A 17,820-nucleotide genomic window follows, 5' to 3' on the forward strand; every position below is an offset into this window, starting at 1 on the left:
ACTGTCCACAACACAACGGGTAAATGGCAACTCTTCAAGAAAAGAGGACGTGGTTTAAATAAGTAAAGAAATGTTCAGGCCACAAATAACCACAACATAAACACTTGTTTGTTTAAAACTCAGATGTTAATCAAAAAGAAGAAAAATCTAAATACAAATAAAAGTTTTTGTTTTTGAACTGTACATTTGAAATTATTGTTTTCCAGGGTGCAGCACCGTTTTTCTTTGAAGTCTCTCCCTCTTTCCTCCACCTTTAATCTTCTTGTGTTCTCCATTCGATCATCCAACTAAATAAATATCAGAGAAGCAGAACGACGTCCTGCAGGACCCTGCGTGTGCAATGCGCGTAGCTTTGAGCCCCAGAAACAATCAACAGATGCTGAAAGATGCTGATCGTAGTGAGTTTCATGCAAACAACACGAGACACTCATTCTCTACTTAAAGTTTACCAGCTACACCTGTCTTATCTATGACCTATGACACCTTTCTCTGTAAGATCTTTAACAAAGTCTTAATAATAAAGTCCTTTAAAAAAAGTTTCAGTTTTTAATGAGCAATTATAGAGAAGCTATATCAGATTCCCTTATGAGAGAAATGAGTAATATAACATTGCTGCCGTCATCGGTCCATTACAGGGACATTATTGTAGATTATTTGAGTGCTTGGACTCGTGGGAGAACCCCAAGTTCGATTCCAGCTGCAGGAATCACTCGGCTGTAGTAGGTTTTCTGAGCACACAGACTGTGATCAGATGACCTGCTGTGGATGGTTCTAAGGTTTACTGCTTTTTGTGGATTTAGCCATCATATTGTATAAGCACCTGTCACGTTAGAGATGCTTTCAAACCCCTGGTCATTGTCTAAACACCATCAGCTGAAAATCACATTTTAAAATCTCTGCACTTATTGGCAATTATTTAGTTTTGCACACTTAATCACTGTGGTAGGCTGCCACTTATGAAACCCCTAAATGACATCACAGTCGGCTGGGAAAGAGGAAGGAGTCACACGACAGATTGGAATAAAAAGACATGACAACCTGTCTAAAAGATTCAGTTATAAGAAAACGACGGACAAGTTACTGGGTAGGTGAGATCTCTTTTTTTCTGTCTTTAATGCATGTAGGTTTATGTAAAACTAGATAAGTTTACATAGTTTATCCAGTTTATTCTGATGTCAGTTTTCATAAGAAAAGGTCAAATTAGAAATGCAATACAGCACTGCTAGTCCCCAGCCTAGATAGAAAACAGACCTATTAATTGCACTTGTGTGAATACTATGCATTTAATTTTTGCTGAAAGCGTTTAACTTGTAATAATCTTGTGATTATTATTATTATTTGCCAAATTCCTTTATTTAAAAAAGTTACATATGCTGAGAACAAACTAGCAGCACACAGAGTTTTTAATAATTTCTGTCATGATCTCTTTTAAAACAAATCTGAGATCACACTATTTCAAAATGTTTTATAAGAGTTGAGAGTGAAAAGTGTTGCAATGAAGAGTTTATTTTTAATGTTTCACAGATGCAAACAAGACAGGATGAAACTCAGACAGAAACATCCGCACTGCTTTGATGCAGGAGACGCACCACTGAAGAAAAAGAAAAAGCTTAATGGACAGACTTCTGTACCAATGAACACACAATCTAACAGTCAGAGTGTTAATGGGCAGGAAAGCCTAGAAGAAATCAAACATACTGGTGCTATTACATATAATGCAATGATCCAGAACAAAGGTCGGCGTCAGTCACTGATCACAACACAACGAAGGACGGATTTAACACAAGCAACCTGTTCACCTGACATGAAGCCACAAAGCTGCTTTGAAGAGTTTACACCTATCATCACTGCTGATGAGTCTGAAGATGAAACCTACACGTTCCAGTGCTCCAGTGCAGGCCTGTACCAGTGCAGTGTGACCGGCCTGGTGTTTGACATGAAGGCAGAAGGAGACGTGGTTTACAGGACTGTCCCTTGGAACAGGAGGCTGCTGGCCCAACACCACAAGAAGCCTGCAGGACCCCTGTTTGACATCAAATGTCAGCAGCAGTCTGTGTGTCAGCTTCATCTCCCACACTGTGAGCTCATCTCCACAGGTGGAGGTCAGTTCTTGCAGGTCGCACATGTGAAGGATGAAGGCATTGAGTTCATCCGCCCTCATCAGATAACAGAAACTCATGTTGTTATAAACATCACAGGGTTTTCTGGTTTTGGTATTGTGAAGGATGAAGACTCTCCCGCTGACCCAGTCCAAGCTTTGGTTCTGCTCTTCTACAAACCCCCAGAAGAACTTAATCTCAGATCCTTCCTCAATGTATTGTTGTTGCCAAGGAACATCATGATCCATGATGTTAAAAACAAGAGGAGGGAATTAGTTGGTGAAGAGATGTACATAGATGTACCCTCAAAATGTATTCTGTATCCAAAACAAGTTTACACTCTGTCCACTGTTCCTGACGATGACCTGATTGTAGTTCAACCAAATGAGGCAGAGTTTGATGAGGAGCATCTTAACTACTCCATCACAACCTTCCAGGTGATTTTAAAAACAATCATTACAGATATTAACCTGAGTGTGATACACCAGGGTAGCTCCAGCTGTATCTGGGAAAGAGAGGTTTGTCTTTTGCCCAACAGAGTTAGAGACATGACTGCTTCTCCAAAAAAGAGGCTTTTAAATGTAAGGAGCTCATTCATTGATAGGATATCAGGACCTGTTCTCAGCAGTCTGATGGACAAACTCCTGGAGAAAGGGTTGATGGTTGATGGTGACAGGGAGGAAGCAGACACAATGCAAACCAGGAGCGATAGAGCTCGTTTTGTTATCGACACTGTGAGAAGGAAAGGTGAAGCTGCCAGTTCACAGATGATTGCGTTTCTGCGTGAGCTTGACGCCTTCCTCCACAGAAATCTTTTTTTGATTTGATGTATCTGGCAAATTTTGTTATGTTTGCCTAGATCTGATTGAGTCTTTCAGGCTTCAGCTACAAAATCAATAACCACGAGTGATCCAGTGTCGCCCATGCATCATTGTGTTGGAGGTTGATTTTAGTTTAATTTGTCCAAATAGGACTAATGCAGCTTTTTTTGATCTTTAAGCAAAGTTTAATCCTGACCTTTATCTTCAGACTGAAATCTGGTTTGTACCTTGTGGTGAATCCTCTTGGGGTTTTTTGTTTCTTTGTTTTGTTTGTTTTGTGAAGGCTCCTGTTTATGATACGTACACATAGACCACCCAGATAGCAAGGAAACATTGAAACAATGTTGAGTCAATATCAGGCGATGTCATTGAATCAATGTTGAAGTGTGACGTTGACCTAACGTCACTCTTGCACCCTTTTTTAACGTTGAAACAACGTCAGGTTTTGATGTTGAATCAATGTTGAAACCTGACATTGATTCAACGTTATATTTTCTAATACTGTTGACATTAAAACAATGTCAGATTCTGATATTGAAACACTGTTGAGCTATGGTGTTGATTTTCCACCTCTTTCGCACAGTTGCTTTTTATTAAAACAACAGTTAAATCATGACTGGAAATCTACCTTTCTTTATAGGTATTTTAACCAATACTAAACTACTGCATGTTTCCATCAATACTTCAACCACCTAAACACATAATTGTACTTATTCCTCAAATTGGACACCCTTTATAAAAAAATGTCTCACAATGTATCATGTCAATATTAATATCCTAAAATAAGAAAGCATTGCATGTGATGTAACAGAGAAAAAAAACTAAACAATAAAAGGTCAATAGACATGTTTCGTTTGCTAAATACTTTATTAAAAGACAGTTTCCTATTTACATTTATATGTTTCACAGAAGTTTGTAATTTTTACTCTGGGATGGGGATGGATGGTGTGGTCCTGCGCCACCCAAACGATCTGGGGCGTATCGGAGCCATCTCTGGACTGCTTATGCAAAGACAAACTCGGACATAGAATTATGCTGCATTTTTCTGACTTTTTCTTTCAAGTCTCTCCATCTCTCCTCCACCTTTAACCTTCTTCCGTTACCCTATTTCATCAGCCAACTTAAGTTGTCATCGGAGAAGCAGGGAGACCTCCTATAAGACCCTGCAAACAATTAATAGGTGCTTAAAGAAGAGCATGGAGGAATCCTGAGAACTGCGTGGGGTTGTTCCTCTCATTTAATTCATAATGTTGTTGATGGTTCATGCAAATCCACTGGTGAACAACACGAGACGGTTATTGTCACGTTACTTAAAGTTTTGCTGACAGTTGTGGTAGTCTGTACATCTGCGCCACAATGTATGCATGTGCGGTCTGTTCAAAACTAGTTAATGCCATCAATTCCAAAAAAAAGAGGATGTGGTAAAGAAAAGCACATTTCACAGACAACCACCCAAACCCCGATTTTAACCAGAGAAAAGAAAAAAACAATAAATGTAAAAGTAAGGATTTGAACTGTACATTTGAGAAGCTATTTTAAAAACATTTAGACTATATTTGTAATTATTGCTCTCCGCTAATACTTTTAAATTCTCCATAATTATGCTTTGGGTAAAGCTTTAATTTGACTTGATTTCCCAGCTGCACTTGTCCAAGTTATGACTCCAACTTTGCTCTTTAAGGTTTGTTGAAAATAGTAAAGAATAATAATAAAGGCCTTCAGGAAAAAAGTTATTTTTAATCATCCATCTTTATCCCATGTACAAGTCAGTTATTGTGAAAAGTTTCTGTTTACGGTAAACTTAAACCTATGTTCCTACCACCGCCATCATCGCCAACATGATGCGTTTTTGGAGTTTGACAGGTTTTTTTGTTCCATGAATAAGAACAAACAAAAAATAATAAAAGTTCTACAAACACTTTTATCATTTCGTTTGAGAAAATAACAGAAAATAAAGAAGCACAATATTAACATATATTTTCCTCTTTTTTCACAGTGAAAATAAAAACAATATTGTAATCATGTGACGTATGAATGAAACTGAAAGAAAAACCATGACGTCTGCTGTTACGTATAATCATATTGCTGGTGAAACGCTTTCGTGTTCTCCACTTTTCGGATATTTCACTCAATTCATTTAAATTCTCATATAAACAATATAAATATTTCAGAAACTTTTACGTACACAGGAAGCTGCATCATGTTTCTGTTTACACAAAATATTATATGTCTTACATAAAACCCCTGAGTTATCAAACAGTTTGCGTGGTAAACAGCTCTTTGAGAAGACTTATGTTCTGATATTTTAGTATTAGATTCACTATCAGAAATGTGTGATGTAACATTGCTGCCTTTCTCGCTCCATTGCAGTGACATTATTTAAGCTCTGAGCTTAGACTCGTGGGGGAACTCTAAGTTCCAGTCTACCTGAGGGAATCACTCACTTTAAACTAAGTCGTGTACATTTTGAGCTCCAGCAGATTTTCTGTGCAGACAGATAGTAATCAGATTACTTGATGAGGATTTCTAATTTTTTTCTGCTTTTTGCCATCTTTGTACATCACGTGGCAAATGGAAACAAGTGTTCATCTTGTCCAGTTTTCCTTTAAGTGAAGTATTTCATGTACTGGAACAGTTTCACTCTCGGTAAGGGTGGACTTATTCCAGGCCAGGAATTTGACAATAAGAGCAAATATTCAATGTTGTTAGTGGGATTTGAACCCGCACCCCCAGGGAAAACTGCAACCTGAACGCAGCACAATAAGCCGCTTGGCCATCCTGACACACTTCTGCTGAATAATCGTGCACAGCTACTGATGTCCACTCAACCACATTAAGTATATAAAAAATAAATAAATAAAACGATTATTCCTTTTTTTTTATATGATCTGCAATTTATTTTCACATTTCAGCATTACACCTGATGATGGACACAAACCTAAAGATCGCACTATCTCTATCTATCTGTAATAAAAATGATTACAAAGAAAATGTAATGAACTTTTTTGTGTGTTTTGTAAGCTGGATAGAGATAGAGCCATCTGACTTCCAATCTCGGTAGAAACTGAGTTTTGGGAGGTGAAACCATAAGACATGCACTATAGTGCATGTCTTCTCTGACACATTGAAATTGTGTTTTCAGTTAGAGTTGTATAAAATCAAGCAGCTGACTCTAATGTCTGCCTTTAGAAACACTTGTGAATCACTATGTGGTACTAAACTGTCTACTGTCTCACTCACTTACTGAGAGGACAGACGGATGCTCCACTTGACTGTCGCGTCTCTTACCCTCTCTGTTTTTCACATAATGATATTATCCTATATCCTCGCATGTGATTGGCCACAATATGGAGCGATTGGAGCATAACTGAGCCACTTTGTGAGAGCTGAGCAGCGAAAGGAAATTAAGTGAGGGTAGAAATGACTGAAAGATTATTATGGTCTGTTTTGAGTTTTGTTCAAAAAAGAATGACTTCATATATATATATATATATTGGCGTAATGGTCTATTTGATTCACCTTTTATTGTTTATTTTATTTATTTATTTATTTTCACTTGCTAGATACGGGACAGACTTGAATGAGGAAAAGAAAAGGGAGAAAGGAAGAGGGGGGAAAAACAGCGGACAAGAGGGATGGGGATAAAGGGCAAAAAACAAAAACCAACTAAATAAGCAGACAAAAATACATATATCGATCACCTGGATCACCTGTTGAGAAAGAAAAAAGAAAACAAGCAGAAGAGAACAAGAGTAATAGAATAAACAACATCATGATGATCTATGGGAATGTGACAGTAAATACTAAATATTAAACATTATTGTGCAGCACGTAATATCAACAGCGCACAGTGTGCTTTGAGGTAGGAGCCAAAAAGGGTGTAGTTTGTGTGTGTGACCACCCGTGTGTACACCTGTATTTTAAAAACCAAAAAACCTATACTTGTGATTCTTGCTCTCCACAAATATTTTTAAATTCTCCATACTTAAAATCAGATATCCTCTGGTCTTCTCTGAATAAACCTTGATTTGATTTCTCAGCTACACATGTCCAAATTCAATCATTAGGATTTTCTTCTGTTCATTTGAAGCCCAGTTGATGGACACGGTCCTGCTACATCATCTACATCACAAACTTTTTGTAGTTTCTCGTTTTCGTTTAAAGAGGAAAAATAATAATAAAAGACCAAAAACATTCATCAACATTTCAAATTATTTTTCCTCATTTTATTTCAACATTTCAAGAATTATAGATTAGATTATAGATTAACAAAGAAGCAGAACAGAAACATCAGATTTTAAAATGGAAGACTGAAGATAAAAGCTACATTTTTTAGGTGACTCATGATGAACGAAACAAATAAAAAGTCAAAATGTTGTGCTGTTGAGTAAAATCATGTTATTGATCAAAAGCTTTCTTGTTTTCCACTTTTCTGATTTTTTGCTTAATACACTTACATTCTCATTTAAAAAATAAAAAGGTTTTCAGAAACATTTACATACAGAGGAAGCTGCGTCACGTTGTTACAAAGTCACGTTGTTGTAAACATCACAGGGTTTACTGCTTTCGGTAATGTTAGTGAGGAAGACTCTCTGACCCAGTCCGAGCGTTGATTCTGCTCTTCTACAAACCTCCAGTTGATCCTCATCCCAGGTCTGTCCTCAGTGTGCTGTTGGTGCCGAGGACTGTAGTGATTCGTCATGTTAAGCACACCAGGAGTAAATTAATTGGTGAAGAGATGTATATAGACATACCCTTAAGATGTAGTCTGTTTCCAAAGCAGGTTTACACTCTGTCCACTGCTCCTGATGATGACCTGATTGTAGTTCAACCAAATGAAGCAGAGTTTCATGGAGAGTGTTTTAACAGCTCAGTTGCATCATTCCAGGTGATTTTCAACAGAGTCATTACAGATGTTAACCTGAGTGTGACACACCAGAGCAGCTCCAGCTGTGTCTGGAAAAGTGAGGTTTGTCTTTTGCCCAACAGAGTGAGAACATTGAGTCTCCCTCCAAATGAGAAGCTGTTAAATGTACGGAGCTCCATTATTAAAGGGATATCAGGACCTGTTCTCAGCAGTCTGATGGACAAACTGCTGGAGGAAAGAGTGATAACTGATGCTGAGAGGGAGGAAGCAATCGTAATACAAAACAGAAGAGACAGAGCTCATTTTGTTATCGACACTGTGAGAAACAAAGGTGAACGTGCTACTTCACAGATGATTGAGTCTCTGTGGGAACTTGACTCCTTCTTCTGTGAGTACACTGGGCTGATTTGAGGCATCTGGTAAATTTTGCTGAATTTGTCTTCAGGCTTCAGTTACAAACATCAACATCTTACTTTGATCGAAATAGGACTGCTCCAGCTCTTTTTGATCTTTAAGCAAAGTTGAATCCAGCTTTTTTCTCTAGACTGAAACTGGCTATTAATATTAATGTTACATGGCACAAAGCCCGCTGGAACACGAGACCACTAACTGCACAACAAAACAAGACTAGACAGAGCTCTTTGTCAGCCAAAGTCGAGGAAAAGATTCCTTCACCTGAACTCGACCAACTTCAACTGATTCCTTCGCTAGAGCCCTTTTTATTGTCAGCAAGCAATCATTCATGAATATGCAATTACACATACACGTGACATTCTTGAACAACATCAGTGTCTGTATTGTGTGCGTGTGTGTGTTTCCAGTCATACTATACATAGACATACGACCTTTCAATAAACTTAAACTGTATGCAGAAAAGCAGAAGTAAGCATCTTGCTAAACTATACAAAACAAACAAGAACTTGCAGTAGGTCATGTCTCAAAGAACATTTAAAGGTGTGAAAAAGTGTGTGCACTTTGAGATAACGAACAAGACAGTCGGGTCTCTGCAGCTATAATGGAAATTATAACGTCGAGGCTGCTTCCTCTCATCTCATGGTACAGAAGTGCACACAGAACCTCATCAGACCTAATAAGGATAGGATTTTTATCAGCATACAAATGATTAAATATTTCTAAGCATAAATGACAACCTTAAATTATTAATTCTGACAGTAACAATTAAAATATAATAATAATATCTTTAGTTTAATCTGAGATTTTCTTTGACTGGATGTAGTGAGTAAAAAAATGCAAACACAAACCACATTTTATCTGCATAATTTGAAACAGCTTTTATCAGAATTGTTAATGTGAAATACAAGATTGCATAAAAAAACTTGCAACTTTAACCACACAACACTCAAGTCATCACTGCTCTCATATGCAGACTGGCCATTGTCTAGTTTCCACCACGAATGTCCATCTATGAGGTTCTTTCACTTTAGTGCCCAGTTTTGATTTTAACAGTCAGTTTCATTTCACTACAAACGAGGTTTCTGTTAATGACGTGACAGTTTCACAGTTTTGCACGACAAAAGGAATTAATTTATTATGGGGCACATTTCAAATGCAGTGCATGGTTAAACATTTCACGGACCTGACCTGACTTCACTGTTAATGTTTTTAAACGTTCACCATGACCATGGTTCAATAAATATTAACATTTACAAACTGAAAACACATGTTTGAAAATAAAAATATGAAGTTATCCTTGACATCACTGCTGATGACTCTGATGATGAAAACTACCTGTTCCAGTGCTCCAGTGCAGGGCTGCACCAGTGCAGTGTGACCGGCCTGGTGTTTGTCATGAAGGCAGAAGGAGACGTGGTTTACAGGACTGTCCCCTGGAACAGGAGGCTGCTGGCCCAACACCACAAGAAGCCTGCAGGACCCATGTTTGACATCAAATGTCAGCAGCAGTCAGTGTGTCAGCTTCGTCTCCCACACTGTGAGCTCATCTCCACAGGTGGAGGTCACAAACAAACCCCAAGTTGTTGCTGCAGATGAATTTAGCGATTTGTCAAGTAAAACAGACCAGGACTGAATTAACTGGAAGAGAATTTACATGGATAGGACTGGACTGGAATCTGTCATAAATTACAGGATGGACCGTCACTCTTTTGATCCGACAGTGCAGCCTAAAAGGCCGCTGCGCACCAGCCGTACAAGCATTGACACACCTCATTTTCAGTATTGACACTGGATTGCCCAATCAAACCTCTTAATGCGACCAGCCCCTCCCCTACCTTAGCTGTGCGCTCACGCAGCTTGTAAAAAAATATAGGGTGGAAGAAGTGAAGGAAAGATACAGCTGAAAAACTGAGAGACAACCGTAAAAAGAAACTAAAAACAGATGCAGCAAAATGTGTAAAATTAGCCTATACTGGTCTTCACAATCCATAGCAAAAGTATTAACAACAAGGGGTATTGCATAGTTTTATACTTGCAAGTGAGCCTGCTTGTGATAAAAGTAAGTATAGCATTTCAGTAATAACAAGTTCCAACCCAAATAACTGATTTGCTGCCTGGAGCAGCAGGTAAGCCAGGTGTTGAAGCTGGGATAAAACATGCAAAACCGCTATTAGCCATTGTCACGTGACTTGGGAGTTTTGAACCACACCTCGGAGCAGTCGTTCAAAAGATCTACACAGAAGCTCAACCAGTGTCAGCGTTGAGCATCTCATAACAAAAATTTAGATCATGTCATTACTTGAATGGACCTAGAAAAACTAAAGGTGATAAAGCTGTGTGAGGTCAGACTGTAGAGGGAGAGTGTTTGATTCACCGCAGTGTTTCTGCTCTGTGACGACAGTCGTGTTAACTGCAGAGATTTTACACACTGAAATGGAGACTAACATCAGAAGCTTGGACCCCACACAGCTGATTTTCATAGTTTCATCACTAAAACTATTTAAAGTCACCTGAAAAAGATCTAACTGACCGCAGGTATCAGCGGGTAACTCACGTGACAAACAAAGACAACTGCTTATCTTTTTTGTGATCAACATTTTATTGATTTAAAACGGGGTTGGGGGGGGGGGGGGGGGGGGGGTAGGTACAGACATATACAGCACAACTGTAAACTGCAGTAGCAAAGCAAACATTAGCAAACAAGGCATAGGGATAGCAAAGAAAAGACAACTGCTTATCTTATCCAGTTTACCTTTAACTGAAGTATTGCATCTACTGGAACACTTTCACTGAGTTTTTATTGGTGTCAGCAAGCTGAGTTATGGATTACAGGACGCAGTGTTGGAGGAATTGTACAGCACAGGCCAGTTATTCCAGACCAGGAATTTGAGTGCTTCCAGGAGTACACACGGGACACATTATTGCTGTCTTTCTCTATAAAGATATTTTAGGAGAAAATTATGCAATTATTCAAAAACATCAAGTCTGATGAACAAGTGTGGAAAGGTTGTGTGTCACAATCAAGAATGCTGTGGACTCAAGAGCAGACTCAATTGCTCGAACTATGTACAATTTATTTGAAGGAAAAAAAAATACTTAAACAAGGCTGGGTCTAACAGAAACTATACGCAGGAACTGAGGGAGACCAGAGGACGGAAAAACGGACGTGAAACACAAGGAGAACATGGGTGGGAGCTTCTGCAAACACAGGAGACAGGTTTTACTGATCTGGAAAACAATTAAAGGGCTGAGGTGAGTGGTACTAGTGGAGAGTCTTGTGCTTACTTGAAAACACCGGCTATGAGGCAGAGGAGGGGTTGCTGTGGGAGCGTCCCAGGGATGGCTGGGAATACGGGGAAGCTGGTCCAGGTTCCAGGGTGTCCAGGAGGCAGGGATCCACCGTTGAAGTATGGGCAGGAGGGCAGGCCGAGGAGATGGTGAGTGTGTAGTCCTAGGGTTCTAGGCAGACTGGAGAATGGAGTGAAAACGGAACCAGCGCTGCTGATGAGCACGACGGGTGATGTATCTGGAGAACACATTAACCCACAATCCAGGCAAACGGAGTCCAAACACAGCGCAGGCCAAGTTTAACACTAGTGGTAGCAGGACAAACTGGTGAGGAGTGGCAGGCAGCGCTAGCTTAAAAACCCTCCAGATGGAGGACCGGAAATTGGAAGCAGGTGATGACCTGGCCAACTCTACCCCAGGGGACGGGCAACAGGAAACTGGACCACACCCGACCAGACACTCCCACGGCATATGACATTGTGAGAGTCTTCAGTAATAAGTCTACAAAGGTGTACAAAATAACAACAATTACTCCATTATTATTATTTTTTTATAAATGTAGCACAAAAGTAAAAAACAAAATAAAACAAGAAAAATATATACCCATGATGTTGTTATTGACGAGTGTATCACTGCTGTTCATGAACCAGTAAAAAGCCACTACAATTAGCCTGCACCAGCAGGTGTAGTTGAAGAAACACAAAAAACAGCTAGAAAAATTTGCATTTCCTGTGAAAATGCTGTGTGGATGCTGTAAAGCTGAAGCTGTCTGCAAAAACTAGCTGAAAAAGCTGAAAAGTTGCAGAAATTGTAAAAACTTTGCCGAAACATAACCGAAGAACTTTGCGAAGGTTTAATTACTTAGAAGAACTGCAATATCTTAGAGGAAACATGATACTTGGCAGAAATACAATAACGTAGCAGAACTTAGCAGAAATATTGTAACTTAGCAGAAACATGATAACTATAAGAAGTACAAGAATTTAGGAGAAATAGTATAAGATAACAGAAATAATATATTTAGCCAAAAATACTTAAACATTACAGAAATACTATGATTTAGAAAAATACTACAACATAGCAAAAATACTGTGATTTAGCAGAGACACTGTGATGTACCATGAATACTATAATTTTGCACAAATACTCTGGTTTAGCACAAATATTATAACATAGCAGAAATACCATTATATAGCAGAAATGCTATATTTAGAAAAAAAACATGTAATTTAGTAAAAATACTATAATTTAGCAGAAATACTATGATATAGCTTAATTAATATGATTTAGATTACATACTATGATTAAGCAGAATAGTAATAACTTAAGTTCAAAGATTAGAAAAGTAAAATGACCAGCTGAAAAAAAAAAAACAGAACATGGTTAAGTTCCCTGAAAACTAATTGTTGTCTGCCTGTGAAAAGAAAATAAAGAAATAAAAATGAATTTAAAAAAAACAACACCAAGAAAGACCGGCCAACAGATACACACAATTACAAATATGGACATACATACACACACAGGATCTATGCCAGTCAACCAGTGCAGCCCTTTTACACACACAGGCACAGAGAGAGACCGGCTTTTTGCTGTCTATTTCTCATATTGAGGATTCCCCTCAAACAAATGGCCATAATTTCCTAACCGTAGGGGCTAGAATGGTCATTCTTAGACCGTTTTGTTCAGAAGAGATGGGGAAATCTTCAAGTGTTGACCATTGATAATTTAAATATGAATTATTAAAGATATATGACTTGTAATGCACCATAACTGAGTAGAGGCGAAGCGAAAACCGCCTTGACTTGCCCTCAAACAACCTATTGTAAGTCTAAATCTATATGGAGCATCGATATCATTCTTTCACCGTAAGAGACAGCAGGCTTTGGTGAACAGTCATGAAAATTTTCAGGTCTCTGTGGAAATCCATCAAAAAGATATGACAAGAGAAAAAAGTGCCTCATTTCCAGAGTCTGAAATCTGAAGAAATCTGAGCGAAGGACGAATTTCCTACCCTCAAACAAAAGTAACTCATCTCAAAACGGTAATAGGTGATAAAAGAATTCTTCAATTGTGAGTGTCAGGAGTGTCTGAAGATATATTGGCACAAGCCTTATGTCTTAACTTCGCTTCGTTAAGGAGATATGACGATTCGAAAATGCCTCTCATTACAGAAATGCAGCGGTGATTTTGAACAAACTCTCCATTGACTTTCTATGGAGAGTTTTCAGACTTTGTGTTGGTCTGAGGACATTTTCTGAAAGCCAGCAAAAATACCTACGTTTTGATGTATAATTTGTCAGGGTTGAGTGAAAATTGATCGAGTAGCAAGAAGTTGTTCAGACATGAAGAGGAGATTCACAAAGGTACAGTGGCCACTCAAAGCCACCTGCGTAGCAACCATATCAACACATGTATTTTCTGAAAAATCATAAAGATGAAGCTGAAAACTTAAATAGGGATAAGATTAAAACAGTAACAGATATGAAAAAGCTGAATCATACATGAATAGCCCAAAAATTTGAGAACATTTTAAAGTTTGACTGGTTGTTCTACATGAAAGTATGACAAAGTAGTTAAGTTTCAAAAACAAGCAAGTTTTAGCAGAATTTTGGAAATTTCCCATTGATTTCAATGGGACAGAAAATTGCATAAAGAGCTTAATATTTTAAAAAGTATAATAGTCATACTTAAAGTCAAAGCACCCATCTCCGGAAATAGCAGAATATTGTGAAATTTGAATGGTGAAAATAGCACAAAAATTGTGAAAGTAGTTAAAGTCCAAAAAACGTATGGAAGCAACTGGAAGAATAAGAATAAAGTATAAAGAGAAACAGGAACTCAATTGTGTGGATGCTTAATCCACACATCAATAAAAATAATTTTGGAATGACATATATAAAGCTCTCAATACAGTTTTCTAACAACCATTAATAAAGGACCAACAGTGAGCCATTTTAGGAGTCTTACCAAATGGTTTTGCGGGAAATGATAAAAAGTAACTCTTAAGAATCTTGTTTACAGCAGCACTAAAGTGTATCACCATTAAATGGCTGAATCTTGACCCACCTTCATATAATATGTGGCTTGATAAAGTAAGAAAGATTTACCAGATGGAGGAAATAACATCTGCTCTGCGGATTCAGAGAGAATTGTTTACTGAGCGTTGGCGACCCATACATGCTTTACTGTTTCAATAATTTAGCATAGGTCTGTTTCTTTTTGTTTATTTATGGCTATTAAGATTGTCACATGTTATTTAGTATTACATTAAGTTTTGGTTTTTTTTTTCCTTCTTCTTGTTTGTTTGTTTGTTTGTGTTTTGTTTTGTTTGGCTTCCTAGTATTGTTTGTGTTTCCCTATTGCAGTTTTTATTTTAATCTGTACTTCTGCATTGCTATTCCTGTAACTGTCCTACTTGCGAACATTGACAAGTACAAGTTGCAATGTTGTAAATTATAATAAAAACTGAGTTTAAAAAAAACTCTGGTTTTTCACTTAATACGCTTAAATTCTAATTTAAGCAATAAAAAGCTTTTCAGAAACATTTACATACACAGAGAGCTGCATCACGTCTCTATTTGCACAAAATATTACATCACTTAAATTAAACTCCTTAATTATCAAACACTTAAATGACTGAATGGTAAATAGCTCTTTGAGAAGTGATGTTGTGATATTTCAATATCAGATTCCCTTCAGAAGCCTTTAGAAATAATGTAACATCACTGGCTTCCTCGGTCCAGCGACATTATTTAAGGTCATTTACGACCTTGGACTCGTAGGGGAACCCTCGGTTCTAGTCTGCCTGGAGAAATCACTCACTTTAGACTACATGGTGTACATTTTGTACTGTGATCTCCAGCAGATTTTCGGTGCAGACTGTGATCAGATTACTTGCTGCTGCTGATGATTCGAAAGTTTTCTGTGGATTTAGACTTCTATATTCTTCTGCTTCAAACCATTGGTCAGTGGTCAAACACAGCCAGCTGAAATTCTGATTTTACAGCGGATCTTGTGGGCACTTGTGGGAAGTTGTTTTGCTAGAGCAAACTGAAAAACTCTCAAATGACACGACATTCAGGTGGGAAGGAGAAAGGACTCACATGATCCAGCCAACCCATCCATCCAATAAAAAGACATCTGACGATCTGTTTGAAAGATTTGGGTTATGAGAACCCAATAGACAACTCACTGGGTAAGTCAGATCTTTGTTTTTCTTGTTTTTTTGTCTGTCCTGCATGTAGGTTTAGGCAAAAATAAATAAATGAACAAAACACATAAAAACAATACAAGTTTCCTGTTTCCAATAAGAAAATCCAGCAGAGACCAGAAATGAACTTCTTAACTCTTAATTGAACTTAACAGAGTTTAACTCTTCTGTTTATTATTGTTGTTGTTATTGTTGTTGTTGTTGTTGTTGTTGTTGTTGTTGTTGTTGTTGTTGTTGTTGATCATATATTTTGTTAAATTGCTGTGTGGTAGAGAGTGCCGCGACGGACCGAGTTCGATGGCGTTCCCTTGTCACCCGATGTGCCAATCGGCACGGGAGGATCCAAGTCTAAGTAAGAGAGTATAGAGATTACTTTGTGTGATGATGAGGAAAATCTGGACCCAAAAGCAGATTTCTGAGGGAATTGTTCCAGATGGCTGATTTGCCCTCTTGCTTCCCATCTACAAACTGTCCCACTGCCATTGAATCCTCTATTTTATTTCTCTGCAGATTTCCATGAGCCGAGTGAAATATCCAACTCTGTGAATCGCTCTAAGGACTTGCCGTCACTGAGAACAACATTAAAGAAGGATTTAACACAAGCAGCAAGTTCACGTGACATGAAGCCACAAAGCTGCTTTGAAGAGTTTACACCTATCATCACTGCTGATGAGTCTGATCATGAAACCTACCGGTTCCAGTGCTCCAGTGCAGGCCTGTACCAGTGCAGTGTGACCGGCCTGGTGTTTGTCATGAAGGCAGAAGGAGACGTGGTTTACAGGACTGTCCCTTGGAACAGGAGGCTGCTGGCCCAACACCACAAGAAGCCTGCAGGACCCCTGTTTGACATCAAAAGTCAGCAGCAGTCTGTGTGTCAGCTTTGTCTCCCACACTGTGAGCTCATCTCCACAGGTGGAGGTCAGTTCTTGCAGGTCGCTCATGTGGATAACCTTGAAGATATCGAGTTTATCACCCCTCTGCAGATAACAGAAACTCATGTTGTTATAAACATCACAGGGTTTTCTGGTTATGGTATTGTCAGAGATGACAACTCTCCCCCTGACCCAATCCAAGCTTTGATTCTCCTCTTCTACAAACCCCCAGTTGATCCTCATCCCAGGTCTGTCCTCAGTGTGTTGTTGGTGCCGAGGAATGTAGTGATTCGTCATGTTAAGCGTACCAGGAGGGTATTAAATGGTGAAGAGATGTATATAGACATACCTTCGAGATGTAGTCTATTTCCAAACCAGGTTTACACTCTGTCCACTGCTCCTGATGATGACCTGATTGTAGTTCAACCAAATGAAGCAGAGTTTCATGGAGAGTATTTTAACAGCTCAGTTGCATCATTCCAGGTGATTTTCAACAGAGTCATTACAGATGTTAACCTGAGTGTGACACACCAGAGCAGCTCCAGCTGTGTCTGGAAAAGTGAGGTTTGTCTTTTGCCCAACAGAGTGAGAACATTGAGTCTCCCTCCAAATGAGAAGCTGTTAAATGTACGGAGCTCCATTATTAAAGGGATATCAGGACCTGTTCTCAGCAGTCTGATGGACAAACTGCTGGAGGAAAGAGTGATAACTGATGCTGAGAGGGAGGAAGCAATTGTAATACAAAACAGAAGAGACAGAGCTCGTTTTGTTATCGACACTGTGAGAAACAAAGGTGAACGTGCTACTTCACAGATGATTGAGTCTCTGTGGGAACTTGACTCCTTCTTCTGTGAGTACGTTGGGCTGATTTGAGGCATCTGGTAAATTTTGCTGAATTTGTCTTCAGGCTTCACTTACAAACCTCAACATCTTAGTTTGATCGAAATAGGACTGCTCCAGCTCTTTTTGATCTTTAAGCAAAGTTGAATCCAGCTTTTTTCTCTAGACTGAAACTGGCTATTAATATTAATGTTACATGGCACAAAGCCCGCTGGAACACGAGACCACTAACTGCACGACAAAACAAGACTAGACAGAGCTCTTTGTCAGCCAAAGTCGAGGAAAAGATTCCTTCACCTGAACTCGACCAACTTCAACTGATTCCTTCGCTAGAGCCCTTTTTATTGTCAGCAAGCAATCATTCATGAATATGCAATTACACATACACGTGACATTCTTGAACAACATC

At 38.6% G+C, this 17,820-nt stretch overlaps 2 protein-coding genes and 1 pseudogene across 2 annotated transcripts; all 3 read left to right on the top strand.

Moving 5' to 3' along the window:
* The first annotated feature begins 1,540 nt into the window (after positions 1–1,540).
* On the top strand, positions 1,541–3,177 carry LOC147321679 (caspase recruitment domain-containing protein 8-like). Its single transcript, XM_086305104.1, has one exon. The coding sequence runs from the start codon at positions 1,541–1,543 to the stop codon at positions 2,924–2,926; it is 1,386 nt and encodes a 461-aa protein (XP_086161230.1). The 3' UTR covers positions 2,927–3,177.
* Positions 3,178–5,541: 2,364 nt separating this feature from the next.
* On the top strand, positions 5,542–8,198 carry LOC147321680 (uncharacterized; annotated as a pseudogene).
* A 7,798-nt stretch (positions 8,199–15,996) lies between these two features.
* LOC147321681 (NACHT, LRR and PYD domains-containing protein 1a allele 5-like) lies at positions 15,997–17,444 on the top strand. Its single transcript, XM_086305018.1, has 2 exons — positions 15,997–16,051; positions 16,210–17,444. The coding sequence occupies exons 1-2, from the start codon at positions 15,997–15,999 to the stop codon at positions 17,442–17,444; spliced, it is 1,290 nt and encodes a 429-aa protein (XP_086161144.1).
* The last annotated feature ends 376 nt before the right edge of the window (positions 17,445–17,820 follow it).

The sequence above is a fragment of the Aulonocara sp. 'chitande type north' Nkhata Bay genome, linkage group LG9 (genome assembly GCF_057382095.1).
Source record: "Aulonocara sp. 'chitande type north' Nkhata Bay isolate Kocher_YH1m ecotype deep benthic linkage group LG9, A_spYH_male_GT1.1, whole genome shotgun sequence".
In the NCBI taxonomy this organism is placed as follows: domain Eukaryota; kingdom Metazoa; phylum Chordata; class Actinopteri; order Cichliformes; family Cichlidae; genus Aulonocara; species Aulonocara sp. 'chitande type north' Nkhata Bay.

Bases quoted from the DNA above. Each gene is read 5' to 3' on its own strand.
- LOC147321679 (XM_086305104.1), top strand. From the start codon at position 1,541: ATGAAACTCAGACAGAAACATCCGCACTGCTTTGATGCAGGAGACGCA.
- LOC147321681 (XM_086305018.1), top strand. From the start codon at position 15,997: ATGGCGTTCCCTTGTCACCCGATGTGCCAATCGGCACGGGAGGATCCA. The intron at 16,052-16,209 runs GTAAGAGAGTAT...ATTTCTCTGCAG, and splicing joins ACGGGAGGATCCAAGTCTAA to ATTTCCATGAGCCGAGTGAA.